Here is a 16580-nt window from a genome sequence, read left to right as displayed (position 1 = left end):
CCAAAATTTCGCCCCTTTTTCGGTATTCGATTCGACCATCGAACGAAGGTTTAAGTTTAAGCAAGAAAAAGATGTTTCTTAAAACTCCATCAGCGGTTTTAATACTTTCTCGAACTGTTAGAAAATATATGAACGGCTGAAATGCCGAGATTTGCGTTTTTGGAAATCAACACTTCATTAGGAGATACGCATTCTTGCAATTAGTGTTTTAAACTTGTTGGTGAATTTGGATCATTTAAAGACTGAAAAATGGATCTCACACTTAAAATTCCTTATCAGATAAGATTTACTTGGTCATTGATGCTCCATCCATCCATGCTTTACGCTTGCCTAATGGAATAGTGGACACAGTACCATTTCTTCAAATTCGATTATTCACAGTTAATCAACGAAAGCTCATTTTATCCGTGCGAAACTTCTTAAATTCAAAACCGCTTTTGAGTGAGTTGCGATCTTGTAAACGGCAACTCTTTCAGTTTCGCTTCAGAATACGATGACCGAACCAAGGGACTTAAAATATACAATCTGATCCAGCCGCCTCCAGGCGCTCTCTTCTTTGAAATAAGACGGAGAGACCAAAAACAATCTCATTATTTTTTCGAATTATTATTCCTCCGCAATTTCCGAAAATGCGGCTCGATTTAATACCCAAAATAATGAAATTTTTGGTCAACATCATTGTAAAGGCCACTCACAATGGATACAGAAGAGCGCCTTCAAATCTATCCATAAACTTAATGCGAAATTCTGATACCACTATTCGTGCTTCATGACAGTCTTTTTGCATACCCGGCCATTTGAAGGCGAATCATTGACTACAGGATACGGGGTATGAAACACATCAGAGCCATCCAAAAGCCCAACACTCCGGGGGTCTCCCACCTGCAACCAAAGGAGCCAAAGCCGGGGGCGAGCCCCCTGAACCCTACAGAGCCGAACACGGGGGCGAGCCCCCTGAACCCTAAGGAGCCGAAGACGGGGGCGAGCCCCCTGAACTCTAAGGAGCCGAGGACGGGGCGAGCCCCCTGAACCCTAAGGAGCCGAACACAGGGGCGAGCCCCCTGAACCCTAAGTAGCCGAAGACGGGGGCGAGCCCCCTGAACCCTAAGTAGCCGAAGACGGGGGCGAGCCCCCTGAACCCTAAGGAGGCAAGCCGGGGGCGAGCCCCCTGAACCCTACGGAGCCGAACACGGGGGCGAGCCCCCTGAACCCTAAGGAGCCGAAGACGGGGCGAGCCTCCTGAACCCTAAGGAGCCGAAGACGGGGGCGAGCCCCCTGAACCCTAAGGAGCCGAAGACGGGGGCGAGCCCCCTGAACCCTAGGGAGGCAAAGGGGGGGCGAGTCCCCTGAACCCTAAGGAGCCGAAGACGGGGGCGAGCCCCCTGAACCCTAAGTAGCCGAAGACGGGGGCTAGCCCCCTGAACCCTGAGGTGGCAAAGGGGGGGCGAGCCCCCTGAACCCTAAGGAGCCAAAGACGGGGGCGAGCCCCCTGAACCCTAAGGAGACAAGGCCGGGGGCGAGCCCCCTGAACCCTAAGGAGCCGAAGACGGGGGCGAGCCCCCTGAACCCTAAGGAGCCGAGGACGGGGGCGAGCCCCCTGAACCCTACGGAGCCGAACACAGGGGCGAGCCCCCTAAACCCTAATTAGCCGAAGACGGGGGCGAGCCCCCTGAACCCTAAGTAGCCGAAGACGGGGGCGAGCCCCCTGAACCCTAAGGAGACAAGGCCGGGGGCGAGCCCCCTGAACCCTACGGAGCCGAACACGGGGGCGAGCCCCCTGAACCCTAAGGAGCCGAAGACGGGGGCGAGTCCTCTGAACCCTAAGGAGCCGAAGACGGGGGCGAGCCCCCTGAACCCTAAGGAGCCGAAAACGGGGGCAAGCCCCCTGAACCCTAAGGAGGCAAAGGGGGGGGCGAATCCCCTGAACCCTAAGTAGCCGAAGACGGAGGGGAGCCCCCTGAACCCTAAGGAGCCAAGGTCGGGGGCGAGCCCCCTGAACCCCAAGGAGCCAATGCCGGGGGCGAGCCCCCTGAGCCATAAGGAGCTGAAGACGGGGCCGAGCCCCCTTAACCCTAATTAGCCGAAGACGGGGGCGAGCCCCCTGAACCCTAAGTAGCCGAAGACGGGGGCGAGCCCCCTGAACCCTAAGGAGGCAAGGCCGGGGGCGAGCCCTCTGAACCTACGGAGCCGAAGCCGGGGCGAGCCCCCTGAACCCTAAGAAGCCGAAGACGGGGGCGAGCCCCCTGAACCCTAAGTAGCCGAAGACGGGGGCGAGCCCCCTGAACCCTAAGGAGGCAAGGCCGGGGGCGAGCCCCCTGAACCATAAGTAGCCGAAGACGGGGGGGGGGGGGAGGGGGCGCCGAGGAGGCTTTGGGATGCTGCAATTCGGATTCGTCGATATTAATTTCCATTATGTTCTCCGGTCACAAACTTGGTTCGACTTATCATAGGTGGGTTCAGCAAAGTGGCAACATTGTTCTGTATCCAAATAAACGTATGGAAATGTATCGATTCTTGGAGGGGCCAGGTGCTCAGAAAAGAATCGATTATTTAGCATACCTTTAAATGGAGGAAATCCTTGGTTGCCAAATTGATGGATCCGCCTCTGCTTAAAATAACTGAGAAAAAAGCCGTATGTGAGGAACTTCGGATTATCCTAAATATACTTTAATATTCCTGCTTCTGCTGGACAATCTCCCCGGGTCTTTCCGACTTGTCTTTAAAAATGAAAGCCCCAGAATATTTGATAAAATTCTGGAAAAGTCTCTATTGAACTGATCGCAATATTCCTTAAGAGAAGTTATGCAGAACCCATTACCCCACGAATTTGATCTCTAATTTGTTAAAACTAACTAATTTGTAAGTAACCGTTGCATTTAGTTGTATATTATTGAAAATGTATTACATAAATTATTGTTATTGACCTGCATTAAGCCTGAACTGAGGCTAATAAGTTGAAATAAAGTGAATTTTAATTTGAATTTGAGATTATTTTGCCGCAAAAGTTTTAATTCACACGTGCATCCGCATCCCCAGGTGGAATATTTCAACGGAAAAATCGCGATTTTTTGAAATTAAGATGCAATTTTTTTACGATTTCCGGCGATAAAGTCGCGAGGATCATCAACATCTGAGCGCGTATCCTCAATCTTGTCGCAATTTTATCTTTGTAAAATTTCAGTCGATAAAATCGGAATTTTATCTCAATTTATTTCGAATTTTTGTTCGATAATATTGCAATAAATCGTTGTCGATAAACTTGTGATTTTACAGCAAATTTATGCGATGAAATTGCAATTTATCGCAATATAAATCCAATTCTATATATTTTGAGGTTTATTGACATAATTCGGCTTAAAAAAAAATCGCGGTGCATTCTCCGTTCAAATCGCAACTTATCGCGACCACTGCTACTTGGGTCGTATTCTCTACTATCTTTAAAGTGATTTTCAATCAATGACACTTTGTAACTATTGAGTGGTGAGCCCTGCACATACAGGGTGATCCAAAAGTCCCTTCCACCCCCTCTAACTTTTTACCTAATTGAGGTAAAGATTTGAAACTTGAGGGACATTCCTAGGTCAAAGGGAGCTACTTTTTGGCCCCCCTAAAATTTTCAGGGGGGTCCCCCTTGGGGGGCAACGACCCCCAACCTTTTTATTTTCAAATGGGAAGACCCCCTTTGTGATAGCTCGTTCGAAAGAGCATAAAAAAAGAAAACTTTTCGCGCAAACCCGAAGTCAATATCTCAAACCGTTTCAAAATGGCGGCCGGTTAAAGTTCAAAATGGCCGAAAATTCACACCGGTTATTTGTCGATGGATTTGCGCGAAAATCGGTTCATAGGGGTATTTTGACACGAGAAAAACGAATTTGACGTTAGATTTTCAAAAAAACGGAAATTTCCAAAATGGCCGCCGGTTAAAGTTTTAAATGGCCGAAAATTGTCACCTCGGTTTTTTGCTGATGAATTTGCCTAAAACTTGAAATTTGAGAGTATTATGACATAAGACAAACAAATTTGAACTTAGATTTCTAAAAAAATCAATTTTTGGTCACTTTGAACTTTAACCGGCGGCCATTTTGGAAATTTCGGTTTGTTTGAAAATCTAACGTCAAATTCGTTTTTCTCGTGTCAAAATACCCCTACATACTGATTTTCGCACAAATCCATCGACAAATAACCGGTGTGAATTTTCGGCCATTTTGAACTTTAACCGGCCGCCATTTTGAAACGGTTTGAGATATTGACTTCGGGTTTGCGCGAAAAGTTTTCTTTTTTTATGCTCTTTCGAACGAGCTATCACAAAGGGGATCTTCCCATTTGAAAATTAAAAGTTGGGGTCCATTGCCCCCCCAAGGAGGGCCCCCCTGAAAATTTTAGGGGGGCCAAAAAGTAGCTCCATTTGACCTAAGAATATCCCCCAAGTTTCAAATCTTTACCTCAATTAGGTAAAAAGTTAGAGGGGGTGGAAGGGACTTTTGGATCACCCTGTATTTTTCTGAGAGGGAGCTCTTGAAATCCGATCTATATTTATATTCGTTGAATTTCAAGAGTGGATGAGTATTCATAGAATTTGGAGAGTGGATGAGCACTGTTCCGAAAGAGTCGGATAATCAGCTTCACGGGATGCAATGTATTCGAGAGAAGTCTTACACAACATAGTCACACGCATGGCTAGGTCCAGAAAATTGTGACGCATTTCACGTAGCTTCTCTTCCTGCAGAATGCATGACGCATGGTTTTGCTGTATGTAACGAGTATACTTAATCTTGTCCAATAATGGACTGCGTTTGATACATAGAAAGCAAGTCATAGGTGGCAATGGCGCTGGTTAAACGGCGAAAAAGAGGGTTGATGTTTTGAAGAATAATATTATTAAAAAATGCGTAAAATTTATCAGTATAACTTTGGGAATTAATTGGATTGCATTTTGCAAAAAGGAACCACGAGCGTTACAATGTTGCTAAGATGGTGCTACTTCTTTTGTCTTGGAAGAAAACCTGATTATCCTTTGACAGTATCTATTTTACTTGCTGAAAACTGTGAATCGAAGACAAACAAGCAGTTCCAACAACAAATTGCCTACGTGAAGGTGGTCCGGCAGCAACATACCCGCCGCTAGTCTCTGGAAAACAATAGAAAATAGTAGTTGCGTACGTTGCCAGCGAGCGCGCTGCGAGCGCATCTGTTTCAATTACCTAGCATCGAGTCGGGCCTCTAACTTTCTATTCTCTCTGACATAACCTTAAACCTTCAACCCAGAGCCGCAAACAGCTGACGCTTGACGATGCTGCGCCGAGAAAATGAACCAATCACAAAATAGCACAGTAATACGTCACTAAAATGAAGAGATCACGTGACTGTTCGTGATTTTTTCGAATCAATCTGATACTACAACCTCGAATATGAGGCATTTAAGCATAACGAAGCCCCAAAATAGTTTAACCAGGTAATACGCCCGTGCGAGATTGTTATGCTTAAAAGCAAAACATTTCACGAAAACTTTTACGAATACCAGATGCAGAAAAAAATCAAATTTTCCCGGGTGTACCAGAATGGCGTCATTACCCATAAGGCAAAAGGGCATGTAGTATAGTACATGTTACATCGGGGGAGTCGAACGGTTGGAAAGGGCGCATCTGGTACCCAGAAGCGCCCAAAATGACCATGTAAACTTCATCTTTTTTCATGATTTCAGTTAATTTACGGCAAAAGGATGAATTTGCCCAATCTTAGCATCATTTTAATGCTCGTGGTTCCTTTTTACAAAATGCAATCCAATTCTTGCAAGACATCCCAATGATTTGCTACTACAGAAAATGAAATTAAAAACGGAAGAAATAATTTTTCTAATTCTGACGAACTCGAAGGGAAGTGTAAACCTGCCTTGAAATTTACAAAACACTCAATTTATTTTCCTTTAAATGTTGTAATTTGTGTGGTGGTAAATCTTCGTAATCCCTTGGAAAGACCCATTTCCAAAGTTTAACTGCTGAATTATTTGACTAAAGATTTCCAAGAATTAGGATCTCATCCTTCAACTTCTCTTAATCACACCCTGGTAAAAATTGGCAGTAGAATCTGTGTTCCAAAATACTATAGGCCTACGGCCGGCTGTAAGATTTCCAATAGCTTCTATAGCCGGCTGCACAATTTTTTATACCCTTTTATAGCCGATGGCGATTAACCAACTCTCAGCCAGGCGATAAAGTGTATGCGAAACGTCACTAATTACGGATGCTAGGACATAGTGAGTTTTTGGACCACTGCTCTCTTTTTGGGCCGTAGTATCTTGATTTATTTTGCGAGGAAAGCTCCCTACTTTTGATGGATGCCTGCCATTCCTAATATATTAGAGGGCCTTCAGTTTCGTATGATACTGTGCAATACCTCTGGTGTGAAATAGTTGCTTCAACCGCCGTGGCACGCTGCGGTGCGGCAGGCGGGCAGCCAGCGCGAAACGAGCATTGGCGCCTACAAACCTAACAGGGATACTTCACGAGTTGCGCAATGCGTGAAGTATCCCTGTTAGGTTTGTAGGCGCCAGTGCGTCGCCGCTTCGCTTTGTGTTAGACTCTAATATTTAATCTGGCGGAGTCAGCGTTATTCAACTCATGATTTTGAAATGTTTGCACATCCTGTATGGATTATTCTCGTTTTAATCGATGAAAAAAAATATGTATTAGAGGAAAATATAACGTGTGTTTTGTAAATATTAAGGTGGTTCCGTATCAAACTTAATGATTTCCAATTAAAGCACACGAATTTCTACACAATTTCTCATAGCCTTTTATGATCGATGGCGAAAAAGCAACAGCCAGGCGATAAAGTGTAAAGCCCGACCATAGGAACTACAGCCCGGCTGTATACTTTTTTATCGCTTCGTATAGCCCGGCCGTATGATTTTCTCCGCATTCTACAGTCAGCTATATGATTTTCTGTAGCCTTCTCTAGCGGGCTATAAGAATTCCTATGGCATTTTGAAACACAGCTCTTATCGCCAATTTTTACCAGGGCAATATAAACCAAATAAGGTCGCTGAAGGAATGGTTGAAGATCTCTACGTGATAGGACATCATAAAAAGGGCAATTTTAGCAGTCCAATTCAGCAGAATAACTTTAGGAATGGGTGCGTGAAAAGATTCTTTATCATTTGTAACTTGGAAAAAGTACAAAATACGAAAGGAAAAGTATTCTGAGTTTTGTAAATTATAAGGTAGGTTCTCAAAGGCCTAGGCTGTAAAGTCAGTCAAAATCAAGGACTTTTTAGTTCTGTATTTTGTACTTTTTGCAGTGGCAAATGATTGTAATCCCGTTCAATGACTCTTTTTCAGGTCATACTGCTGAATTTCACTCACGGTTCGCAAAAATTGCCTTTTCATGATGCTATGTTTAGGATCGTTGAACTTCTCACGGAAAAAAAAGTGCCGATTCAACAATTCAATTGCTAAAAACAGTGAGTGCAATGTTTCAACGCAGATTTTACAACAAAAAAAATGCTACTTTAACTACATTGTAAACTAATTTAACCACGGGGGTGGTTAAAGTAGCATTTTTTTGTCGTAAAATCTACATTGAAACATTGCACTCACTGTTTTTAGCAATTGAATTGTTGAATCAGCAATTTTTTTTCCGTGAAACCATTTTGAGCCTCCTAAAAACCATTCTCTGTGTTGCCAGCTTGTACAAATCACCACCGTTTCAAGTACTGGCTCACGTTTCTTCAATACTTCAAGAAGCACTTTCTTACTCAGAATTGTGAATGTAGTAAGATTTGTAAAATTATTCTAGTATCTATGAGGATTAAGTCGTGTTTGAATCACTGTTCCTATCCTCGGAAACATGTCGATATGCAGTCTCAAGTGGGTGAAATTGCTCATGATTATTTGGAACACAGCACTTCACTGGAGCTACATAAAACCGTGAGAAAAGTTCATTTGAATCATCTGCAGAAACCATACGAAGCGTGCGGGTGTTATATTTATATTCTGGAGCGGTTTTGAAAAAATAAGTTTCATTTTTCAAGTAAGGTAAGTTAAAATTTTTATTTAAGCAAGAATTCTTAATTTTTCTCGCATATGTGATCGGCCCTATGGACCAAAACTACCAAATTTTTCCAATCAATGCCTACCAAAATTTCACGAGTTCAATCTAAAAAAGAATAGTTGGCTATTTGCTATTGTGTTTGACAAGATGCCTGATTTTACACCCACACATAATTTGATGATTTATTTCAGATGACTCGTTTAGCGGCGATCTTGATTGTGGCCACGCTCGTGGTTTCGGGAGTTTTTGGAAAACACAAGACGAACCTTGAAACTTGGCTGAGCTCCAAAATGCCGCTGTCGGAAAGCTTCCTCGAAAAAGTATTCGGAGAGTTCACTCTTGAGTACGGCAAAAAGTATGACCCGATCGAAAAGTCCGCGAGGTACTCTCAATTTGCGAAAAACATCCGGAAAATTCAAAAACTCAACGCTGAGGAGACAGGAACTGCCACTTACGGAATCAATGAAATGGCCGATTGGGCTCATGAAGAGTTCCTCGCAAAACGGGCCAACGCGAGACCGGAAACGTTTTTTGGGATTGAGACTCTGCCTGTGGCCAATGTTACAAAATCTCAGTTAGCACAGGTACAATATAATATCGTCATCTTCCGGCCAAAGTATCACAAGCGCCCATAGAGAAAAAAGAGGAGGTGTTTGGATCTTGAGGTTTGTTTACCAGCTGTGACGTAGGTCGGTACAACCTGACCAGCGAAATTCGGAATGGAGATGTTGCATGTGTGAGGGATTTGCGATTTGACCATTGATTCTTATGTAAAAGTTCGTGAGAAACACGATGGTGCCACTGGTTTTCTCTAAAATCATCTCCCAAGCTCAATTAAAGCTCTCAAGTTGAGGCCAAAATGGAGGGGATATCCCACCCTACCCTGAGAGTCCACCTCTACATCAAAACAAACTCTCCATGCAAAGATAGAGAGCAAATACAATAGCAGGGTTGCCACTTAATTTGGGGACTCTAAAATTGAAAACACGGCATCACTGCTAATGTATTTGCTCCCTATCTTTGCATGGAGAGTTTGTTTTGACGTAGAGGTGGACTCTCAGGGTAGGGGGGAATATCCCCTCCATTTTGGCCTCAACTCGAGAGCTTTTTTTGAGCTTGGGAGATGATTTCAGAGAAAACCAGTGGCACCATCGTTATTCTCGCGAACTTTTACATAAGAATCAATGGTCAAATCGCAAATCTCTCACACATGCAACATCTCCATTCGAAGTATGAAAAACGGACCATAATGTCCCATTTTTTTGCTTAAATCAACTCATGATATAATTTCAAGCACTTTTTATAGAATGACTTTGTTCCATAAATTACACCATTTCCAAGAAAATCGATGATAAAAGTCGCTGTGCCGACCTACGTCATCAAAACAATTCCAAGATGCCCGAGATACAAACACCTCCTTTTTTTTCTCGATGACAAGCTCCGTGCGACGCTTCAAAATTTCCGCCGCCATTATATTTAATAACACAAAACTTGTTGGTTGAATCTGTTTGAAAACTTCAGTGAATTTTATCGGCAGCCCGAAGAAAATTCAGTGAAATTTTTGGACAGCTTTGTTGAACTATTTCTCTGTAAAAAAATGAAATGGCGGCGGAAATTTTGAAACGTCGCATGGCGCTTGTGATACTTTGGCCGGAAGGTGACGATATACCAGTTCATTTGATGGGCTTCGAGGACAAGGCACATGAGAGGAGTTTTTGCTTGTTAAAGAAACAAGTGTTTGATGTTTCAAAATTACTTGACGTTTCATGGCGATAAGAAAGTTCAAACTCAATTTTTGATGCTTAAAAATTAGAATATATTTTAAGACAAGCTAATTTTTGGTTGTAATTGTTAATACCTCATTTTTTTCAAAAATTGCACTGACACGCCTAGTCCTTCAAGCCCCTTCCTTATTTATGATTCTGTAGACTTATGAAGATCTTACCTCGTTATCGTGGAACTCCAGAAAAAAATTTCCGTAAAAGTCGAGTGATCGATGGGGACGTGTTGGGATATTTAGACGTATTTCTATCAAACAGGACTATGTACATTGTGACGTGAGCCCTGTGATGCATATATTCTTTTGGGCCTCAGGGCTCATGTCTTAATGCACATCGTTCCCTTTGGCAGAAATACGTCCATTTCTCATTGAAGCAAAATAACTGAAATACCACATTCAAATGTGAATGTCAGTTTAGGAATATTTCTTTGGCCCATAGACGTCAGGGCCGGATTAAGGGGGTGGCCACATGGGCCCCGGCCCATGGCGGCAAAATGTAGGGGGCGGCAAATTTTACAATCTTTTTAATGTAGGTATCAAAAGAAGAGGGAAAAAATCGGATTCAGAACATACGTAACAAACGAGAAGAGGCGGCAAAATCTCTCATTTCTTGAGAGTAAAAGTATAGTAATTTCTAAATATGTCGTCTTTCGGTGATACAAGAGACAACACCTTTACTTAGTCGAGATAAGAGGGAAACCAAACACGCAATTTGACCTGGGAGGAGTGGCCCGGCGGTCGGCATGAAACGCATAGCGCCTACAAGACTGCATGAATACTTCACGCATTGCGTCAAACACACTGCGGTCGGCTTGAAACGCATAGCGCCTACAAGACTGCATGAATACTTCACGCATTGCGTCAAACACACTGCGGTCGGCTTGAAACGCATAGCGCCTACAAGACTGCATGAATACTTCACGCATTGCGCTAAACAGTATGGTCAGCAGCGGTCGGCGTGAATTGAATTGAACAGGAGAAAACTTTCAGTTATAGATACAATATTCATATTGTATCTATAACTGTAAGTTTTCTCCTGTTTTATTGTATTTTTTTCTATATGTTGAACCTTATGATGACACAATTTTGTATCTTATTTCAACGACTCGTTCTTAGATCCCGGTTAGCTTCGACTGGCGTTCACTGGGCAAGGTTTCCCCTGTCAAAGACCAGGGAATCTGTGGATCTTGTTGGGCTTTTGCAACCGTGTCCGTCATGGAAACGGCTAAGGCGATCAAATACGATGTCCTCCAGAACATGTCCGAGCAACAACTTCTGGATTGTGACAAAAAATCTAAAGGCTGCAGAGGAGGTACTTATCAACTTGATACACCCGGATAAAATGTTAATTTTTCCTCGTAGAATTTTCACACCATCTTACCTCTAAAAGAAGGCGATAATGCAGATGACACAGAATATGATGCAATATACTGTGTATGGATGTTCTTCAAATCAGGTGAAATGTGCGGTACCGGACTGGCTCGGATAAGCAAAAAATTCCCATAAAACGATGAGCCACGAACAATAAAATATGATTGATGAATTAGGGCTCATTCCTTCGGTGCTTTAAATAGACAAACTATACACATAATGAGCGGGACAAACATGGCGATAACCGTAATAGCACACCGCACAAGTTTGTTTTGAAAACGTATTTTATTAATTATTAAAAAAAAACACATGTATGGAAAATAATCGACAATTAGTTTTAGTTATTCTAGAAAATATCTCGGGCATTCTTAGTTCCGGTAAACCATTGCTGGATCTGATGAACAAATGTTTCTCGTGTTTAGTTTTTTATGAAATGAAAAAAAAAATGTTTGTAGAGAACTCATTTTCGAAAACACGTTTAAACTGTAAAAAAATTATTTTTATTTGCAGGAACAAATTTCAAAAATACCTCCATTTAATCGGTCGTTTTCAGAGTAATTTATAAAGCATATTGAAACGCATTCCAATGGTAGAACTGCAGAAAATCCTGTTTTTTGCAGACTTCCTGTCATACTTTATTTTCTTAGAGGAAAACTACTTATCGGTGTTTCTTGAAAAACTCTGGTGATTCGTTTTCTAAATGTGAAGAATGTTGTCCGAAAATTTCAAGCCATAATGCGCTAGTTAGGTTTCTTTTAAAAATTAAATAGTCGCGCAGATTTTGAAACCCCGTAACTGATGAGGCACGAATTTTTGCAATTTTACCGTCGAACTTTGAAACTCTTCAGTGTCTCAAAAGATTTTCTTATAACAACTTTTAAGCGCCATCGTGCTATCCTGCCCTGCTATGGAAAAACACCGCATGCACATTCGAGAGTTGTCGGATTTCCTCTGATAAAACGTTTATTTTGGGAGAAAGTTGTGCATATTCTTCCTTGAAATTTTCAGATATTTTAGATTAAATTGCAAAGACAATTGTCTAAAAATTTCGGAAAAAACCATTTACAATTTTTACAGAAAAGATTTTGTGCTAGAGGAAAAATAGCAACGTCTGGTGGCTCATACGACATTTTTCCATGGCACGGCAGAGTTGGGAAAGTGGCCATTGCTCTGAAGTCGAATAATTTATGTACTCTGACATTCCTTTAGGTTGGATGGAGTTCGCATTTCAGTCGATCAAAGACAAAGGCGGTTTGATGAGTGACGAAAAGTACCCATACGAGGGCAGGCAGTATCGCTGCAGAGTAAAACCTAAAAAAGTGGTGGCCAAGTTGGCGGAAGTCATGAGATTCGCGGACGGAGACACAAGTGAGATGACATACTGGATCGCTACCTCAGGCACCTGTTCCAACGCCATGAATTCTGAATCGCTCCAGTTTTATAAAAATGGCATAATTCGTAACGCAGGGTACGTATGCGATTGTATTTTGACGATTTCAAACTATAGCTCAGAAAAAATAACGAGTTACACTGGAAAAAAAAAACACATTGGATCTAGAGTCCAGACTCTTAAAAACATCGACAAGAAAAAATATTCTTGATTCAATCAGATTTAAGCTTAAATCAAGAACGAAGCCTCTTAATTTGAGCGGATTTTCTTTTGATTTAAGCTTAAATCTGATTGAATCAAGAGTCCTTTTTCTTGTCAATGTTATCCAATATGTTCTTTTTCCCAGTGTACTTCCAAACACCAAGTTTTAATGCCCAACATTAACGGAGGAATCGCCCCTTGTATGACGCTCCTCGGCGAATGACGTCATCCATCGCGATGGTGCATACCATGCTTTTATTCCACCTTGGCTTCACCTGTGATTTACGGGATGGAGAATTTCACATTTTTTTATTGCTTCATCTGAGAGTGCTTAAAGAACGGATTTTGCAATATTCTTTATACTGTTTTCCTGATAAGGGAAATAATTTTAAAATAAATTTAAAAGTGAGGAAATGCACCGCTTAGTGATGTCATCTGACGGTATCTCCCATTAAAACATACGTATTTTAGAAGATTCGGTTATTTTGTCATATCTTCTCCGGTAATTGTTTTAACCATGAACCAAGGGTATCCTGGTGTTCAGTTCACTCAGTAGTTTCCACTTAAACACGAGATTAATCAAATTTCAGGCACTTGCAATTTCTGTATTGGTGTTTGGTTATTATAACTCCTCCAATGCTCAATTTAGGAGGATAACAACGAGGATATCCTCGTGTTCAGATTACTCAGTAGTTTTAACTTAAACACGAAATTCATCACGATTCAGACACTTGCAACTTCTCAATTAAACTTCATTTTGTAATCATTAGGAACTACAATATCTGACTCATTTGTAAAAACACTTATCTGTGTACGGCAACTTATGGAACATACGTCATTTCTACAGTGAGCTGGAAATTGTAGTTTAAAATTTCAAAACGTAGTCCCATTGATGAATCCAACTTGGAAGAAACCATGGTAAACGCCATCACGATGGGTGGACGTCATACACCATGTTTTTCGAAGGGCGATGTCTTCGTTAATATTGGATGTAGAAACTAGGCGTTTCAATAGATCTTATTATTTTCTAATAATCTATATCAGTTCAAACCACTTCCTCAATGCTTCGAGTACTTACCTCAGCTTACAGAGTCACCACCAAGGAAAGGGTCTTTTTTATTATAATGCATTCAGTTTTTTTTCAGTCCGTTCAACTTGAACTAAATTTTTGTATCGGCAGGTGCAGGGGTCGAGTAAATCACGCCGTGGTTCTCGTAGGATACGGCACGGAAAACGGTCAAGATTTCTGGATCGTCAGGAATAGCTGGGGCAAGAAATGGGGTGAAGATGGTTACTTTAGAATCGCAAGAGGGGTGAACGCTTGTAGCATAGAACAGTACTCCTGGGGTGCCACTATCATGTGAGGATAGGAAATTTGTAAGTTTTTATACAATTCTTACCTCCAACTTCTTAGTTTATAGAACGAACTACGGTAAAGAGCCATTTAATAATCACAGCTTGCTCCAAGAAGAACAAATCGAAAAGCTCTTCGTCGCCGGATTGAAAAATTTATTTTACTTTTAAGTTGGTCCCTCTTAAAATTGCGACTTCAGATAGGTTATTTCGAGGCACCGATCTTTCTGCGCAAATAATCAGAAAAATCGTGACCGATAGTTGGGGCTATATGAAGTCGAAATTGATTTTTCGAATCAGCGAAGGATTAAAATTGGACTTCGTTTTGCAATACGGAACTATAATCTCTGGTTCATCTGTAAAAACACTTATGTGCACAGGGAAACTGATGGTGCATACGTTGTTTTTAAACTGAGGCTAGTTTTTAAGCTAGAAATCATAGTTTCAAATTGCAAAATGCAGTCCGATTGGCACTCTATTAACACATAACAACATTTTTATCAAATGTTGTCGAAATGTTGAAAACGTCGGCGGTATAAGGGCGTCGTTATGGGGACGCATTATCATTTTAATCTCAAAAATCGGAGAAACTTATCTAAGAAATAACTGATTTCTCGCTACCAATCATCTAATCCTATCGATTTTTTTTTTTTTAAATTTAATTTTATTATTATTAGATAAGATTAACGAGGCACTAATCCACATGTCCCCTGAAGAAATTTACACCATAATATTGAATCTGGCTTTTGAAATTTTCAGGTCTAATCACACTGGTCCAAAGCTGTAATTTAAGACTCAACCCAAAAATGTATCACTCTATAATAAAGGTCGGTACAGTGTTTTGCAGCTCTCGGAGCCCTGGAGAAAGTTACTTTTCGCCCTTTTGGTCCCACATGTAGACATACTTGAGAGCAAACAACCTCACTTAAGAGTCTACCTTTGATTTTTCATATCATTGTTAAATTTGGTGTGTGGATATAGTTCCGCGATGCTGGACGCCTAAAACCATAGACTGATACCATACCACCTGAACCATAGATAGTTTCACACAAAAAGGAGAGGATCATCGTCATACTTCGATGTTACGTGTGCAATATTCATGGCTACTGGCACAACTCTTTTGACAGAAAGGTCGACATTCAGTGCTGCAATCTTCATCGATCCATGGATTAAGACTCAAATTAAAATTTAATTTTATTATGATCGCGAAGCAGCTTCAAGGTTTTTAAATCAGTGACAATACTTGAGAGATATGATTAAATCTTTTATTTTCAGAACATTCTGGGATATATGAAAATGGACCAATGCGAAAATCTTCAATGCATAAGATATATACGGATGAAAGACGAGTCACTTTATAACATAATGTATAATCATACAGTATCATTTCTTACACTTTTGTTCATTCTTGTTAGTAACAAATGTACACCATCGTTAATACAACATACCGGGAAAATGAATGTAATGTGAAATAAAAGACCAATTACAAAATCAATTTTTTTGTTTCAATTTTTTACTACAAACGGAGGCCTTAAAAATAATATGCAGCTCATTATAGTGCTGTGAGACATACGTATTTTGTCAAAACAGATTTTATGGATGAATCCATTCTGTTCAATGAATTCAATATAATACTGTACCTCCTAAGTGTCATTCATAATTGGACCACGTTAAGCAGAAAGGAACCAAGCCACATCAGCTGTTGCCAAATTGAACAGGGCAATTCAATTTTCTACATTCAAACGGTTGTGCGGATTTTTGTGCAAACAGTGAATTTTCTGCATGGCACGAAGCGAATTCCTCAACATTTTTAAATGAATCCGTATAAACGTTTTCTAGTAAAAAATTAAATTGCCCAGTTAAATTTGGCAATAGCTGAAGTGGCTTGGTTCCTTTCTGTTTAACGCGGTCCAATTGCAAAAGTGTTATAACATTTTAACATTCGATACGAAAATAATCTCAATGTTAACGATGAGGAATGGCTAACTTGATCATTCAAAGAACGAGAAATTAACAAAATAGAATATCGGAAAATTAACGCTTGTAATAAGGAGAAAGATAGGAAGAAGAAAAGGTGGAAAATAGAAAAGGGAAGATATCCTCATTTAACGAGTGCAGGGTTTGACAACTCTTGCTCAGATACGGTGATCGACGATAAAGATTCCATCTGACCAACCATTGGCGCTCCTTCATTTACACAAGTAGGCAATTTCACGACTCTCACGCTCGATAAGTTATCCCTCGAGGTTTGAAGGATATCACGAAGATAATGACACTCACTTATTTACACTCAAAGCAAAGCTTCTTTCACGAAAACTCAAAATACTTTTTCGTTACATAAATAAATAAATAAATGAATAAATAATTTTACTTTATTTACATACTTTGGTGCCTTGGACATGATCATTATCTCACCTTGCAAACTGGAATTGAGAT

The 16580-nt window shown here is 41.0% G+C and overlaps 1 protein-coding gene across 3 annotated transcripts; it reads left to right on the top strand.

Moving 5' to 3' along the window:
• The first annotated feature begins 7873 nt into the window (after positions 1-7873).
• LOC109029804 (cathepsin L) lies at positions 7874-15639 on the top strand. Of its 3 annotated transcripts, none has more exons than XM_019040453.2 (6): positions 7875-8033; positions 8241-8633; positions 10946-11141; positions 12410-12668; positions 13972-14168; positions 15420-15639. In XM_019040453.2, the coding sequence occupies exons 2-5, from the start codon at positions 8241-8243 to the stop codon at positions 14153-14155; spliced, it is 1032 nt and encodes a 343-aa protein (XP_018895998.2). In that variant the 5' UTR covers positions 7875-8033; the 3' UTR covers positions 14156-14168; positions 15420-15639. The 3 variants fall into 3 exon arrangements, with proteins under 3 accessions (XP_072161198.1, XP_018895998.2, XP_018895997.2); XM_019040452.2 differs by having other exon boundaries at positions 14904-15639; XM_072305097.1 differs by lacking the exon at positions 13972-14168 and having other exon boundaries at positions 7874-8033; positions 14904-15639.
• The last annotated feature ends 941 nt before the right edge of the window (positions 15640-16580 follow it).

Source organism: Bemisia tabaci, chromosome 10 (assembly GCF_918797505.1).
Source record: "Bemisia tabaci chromosome 10, PGI_BMITA_v3".
Classification (NCBI taxonomy): domain Eukaryota; kingdom Metazoa; phylum Arthropoda; class Insecta; order Hemiptera; family Aleyrodidae; genus Bemisia; species Bemisia tabaci.
The sequence above is the reverse complement of the archived record's forward strand: the minus strand, read 5'-3'. Positions and strand labels throughout refer to the sequence as shown.

Excerpts from the sequence above, each read along its gene's own strand:
- LOC109029804 (XM_019040453.2), top strand. The coding sequence starts at position 8,241 with ATGACTCGTTTAGCGGCGATCTTGATTGTGGCCACGCTCGTGGTTTCG. Across the intron at positions 11,142-12,409 it reads ATCTAAAGGCTGCAGAGGAG|GTTGGATGGAGTTCGCATTT; the intron begins GTACTTATCAAC and ends ACATTCCTTTAG. Across the intron at positions 12,669-13,971 it reads GGCATAATTCGTAACGCAGG|GTGCAGGGGTCGAGTAAATC; the intron begins GTACGTATGCGA and ends TTGTATCGGCAG.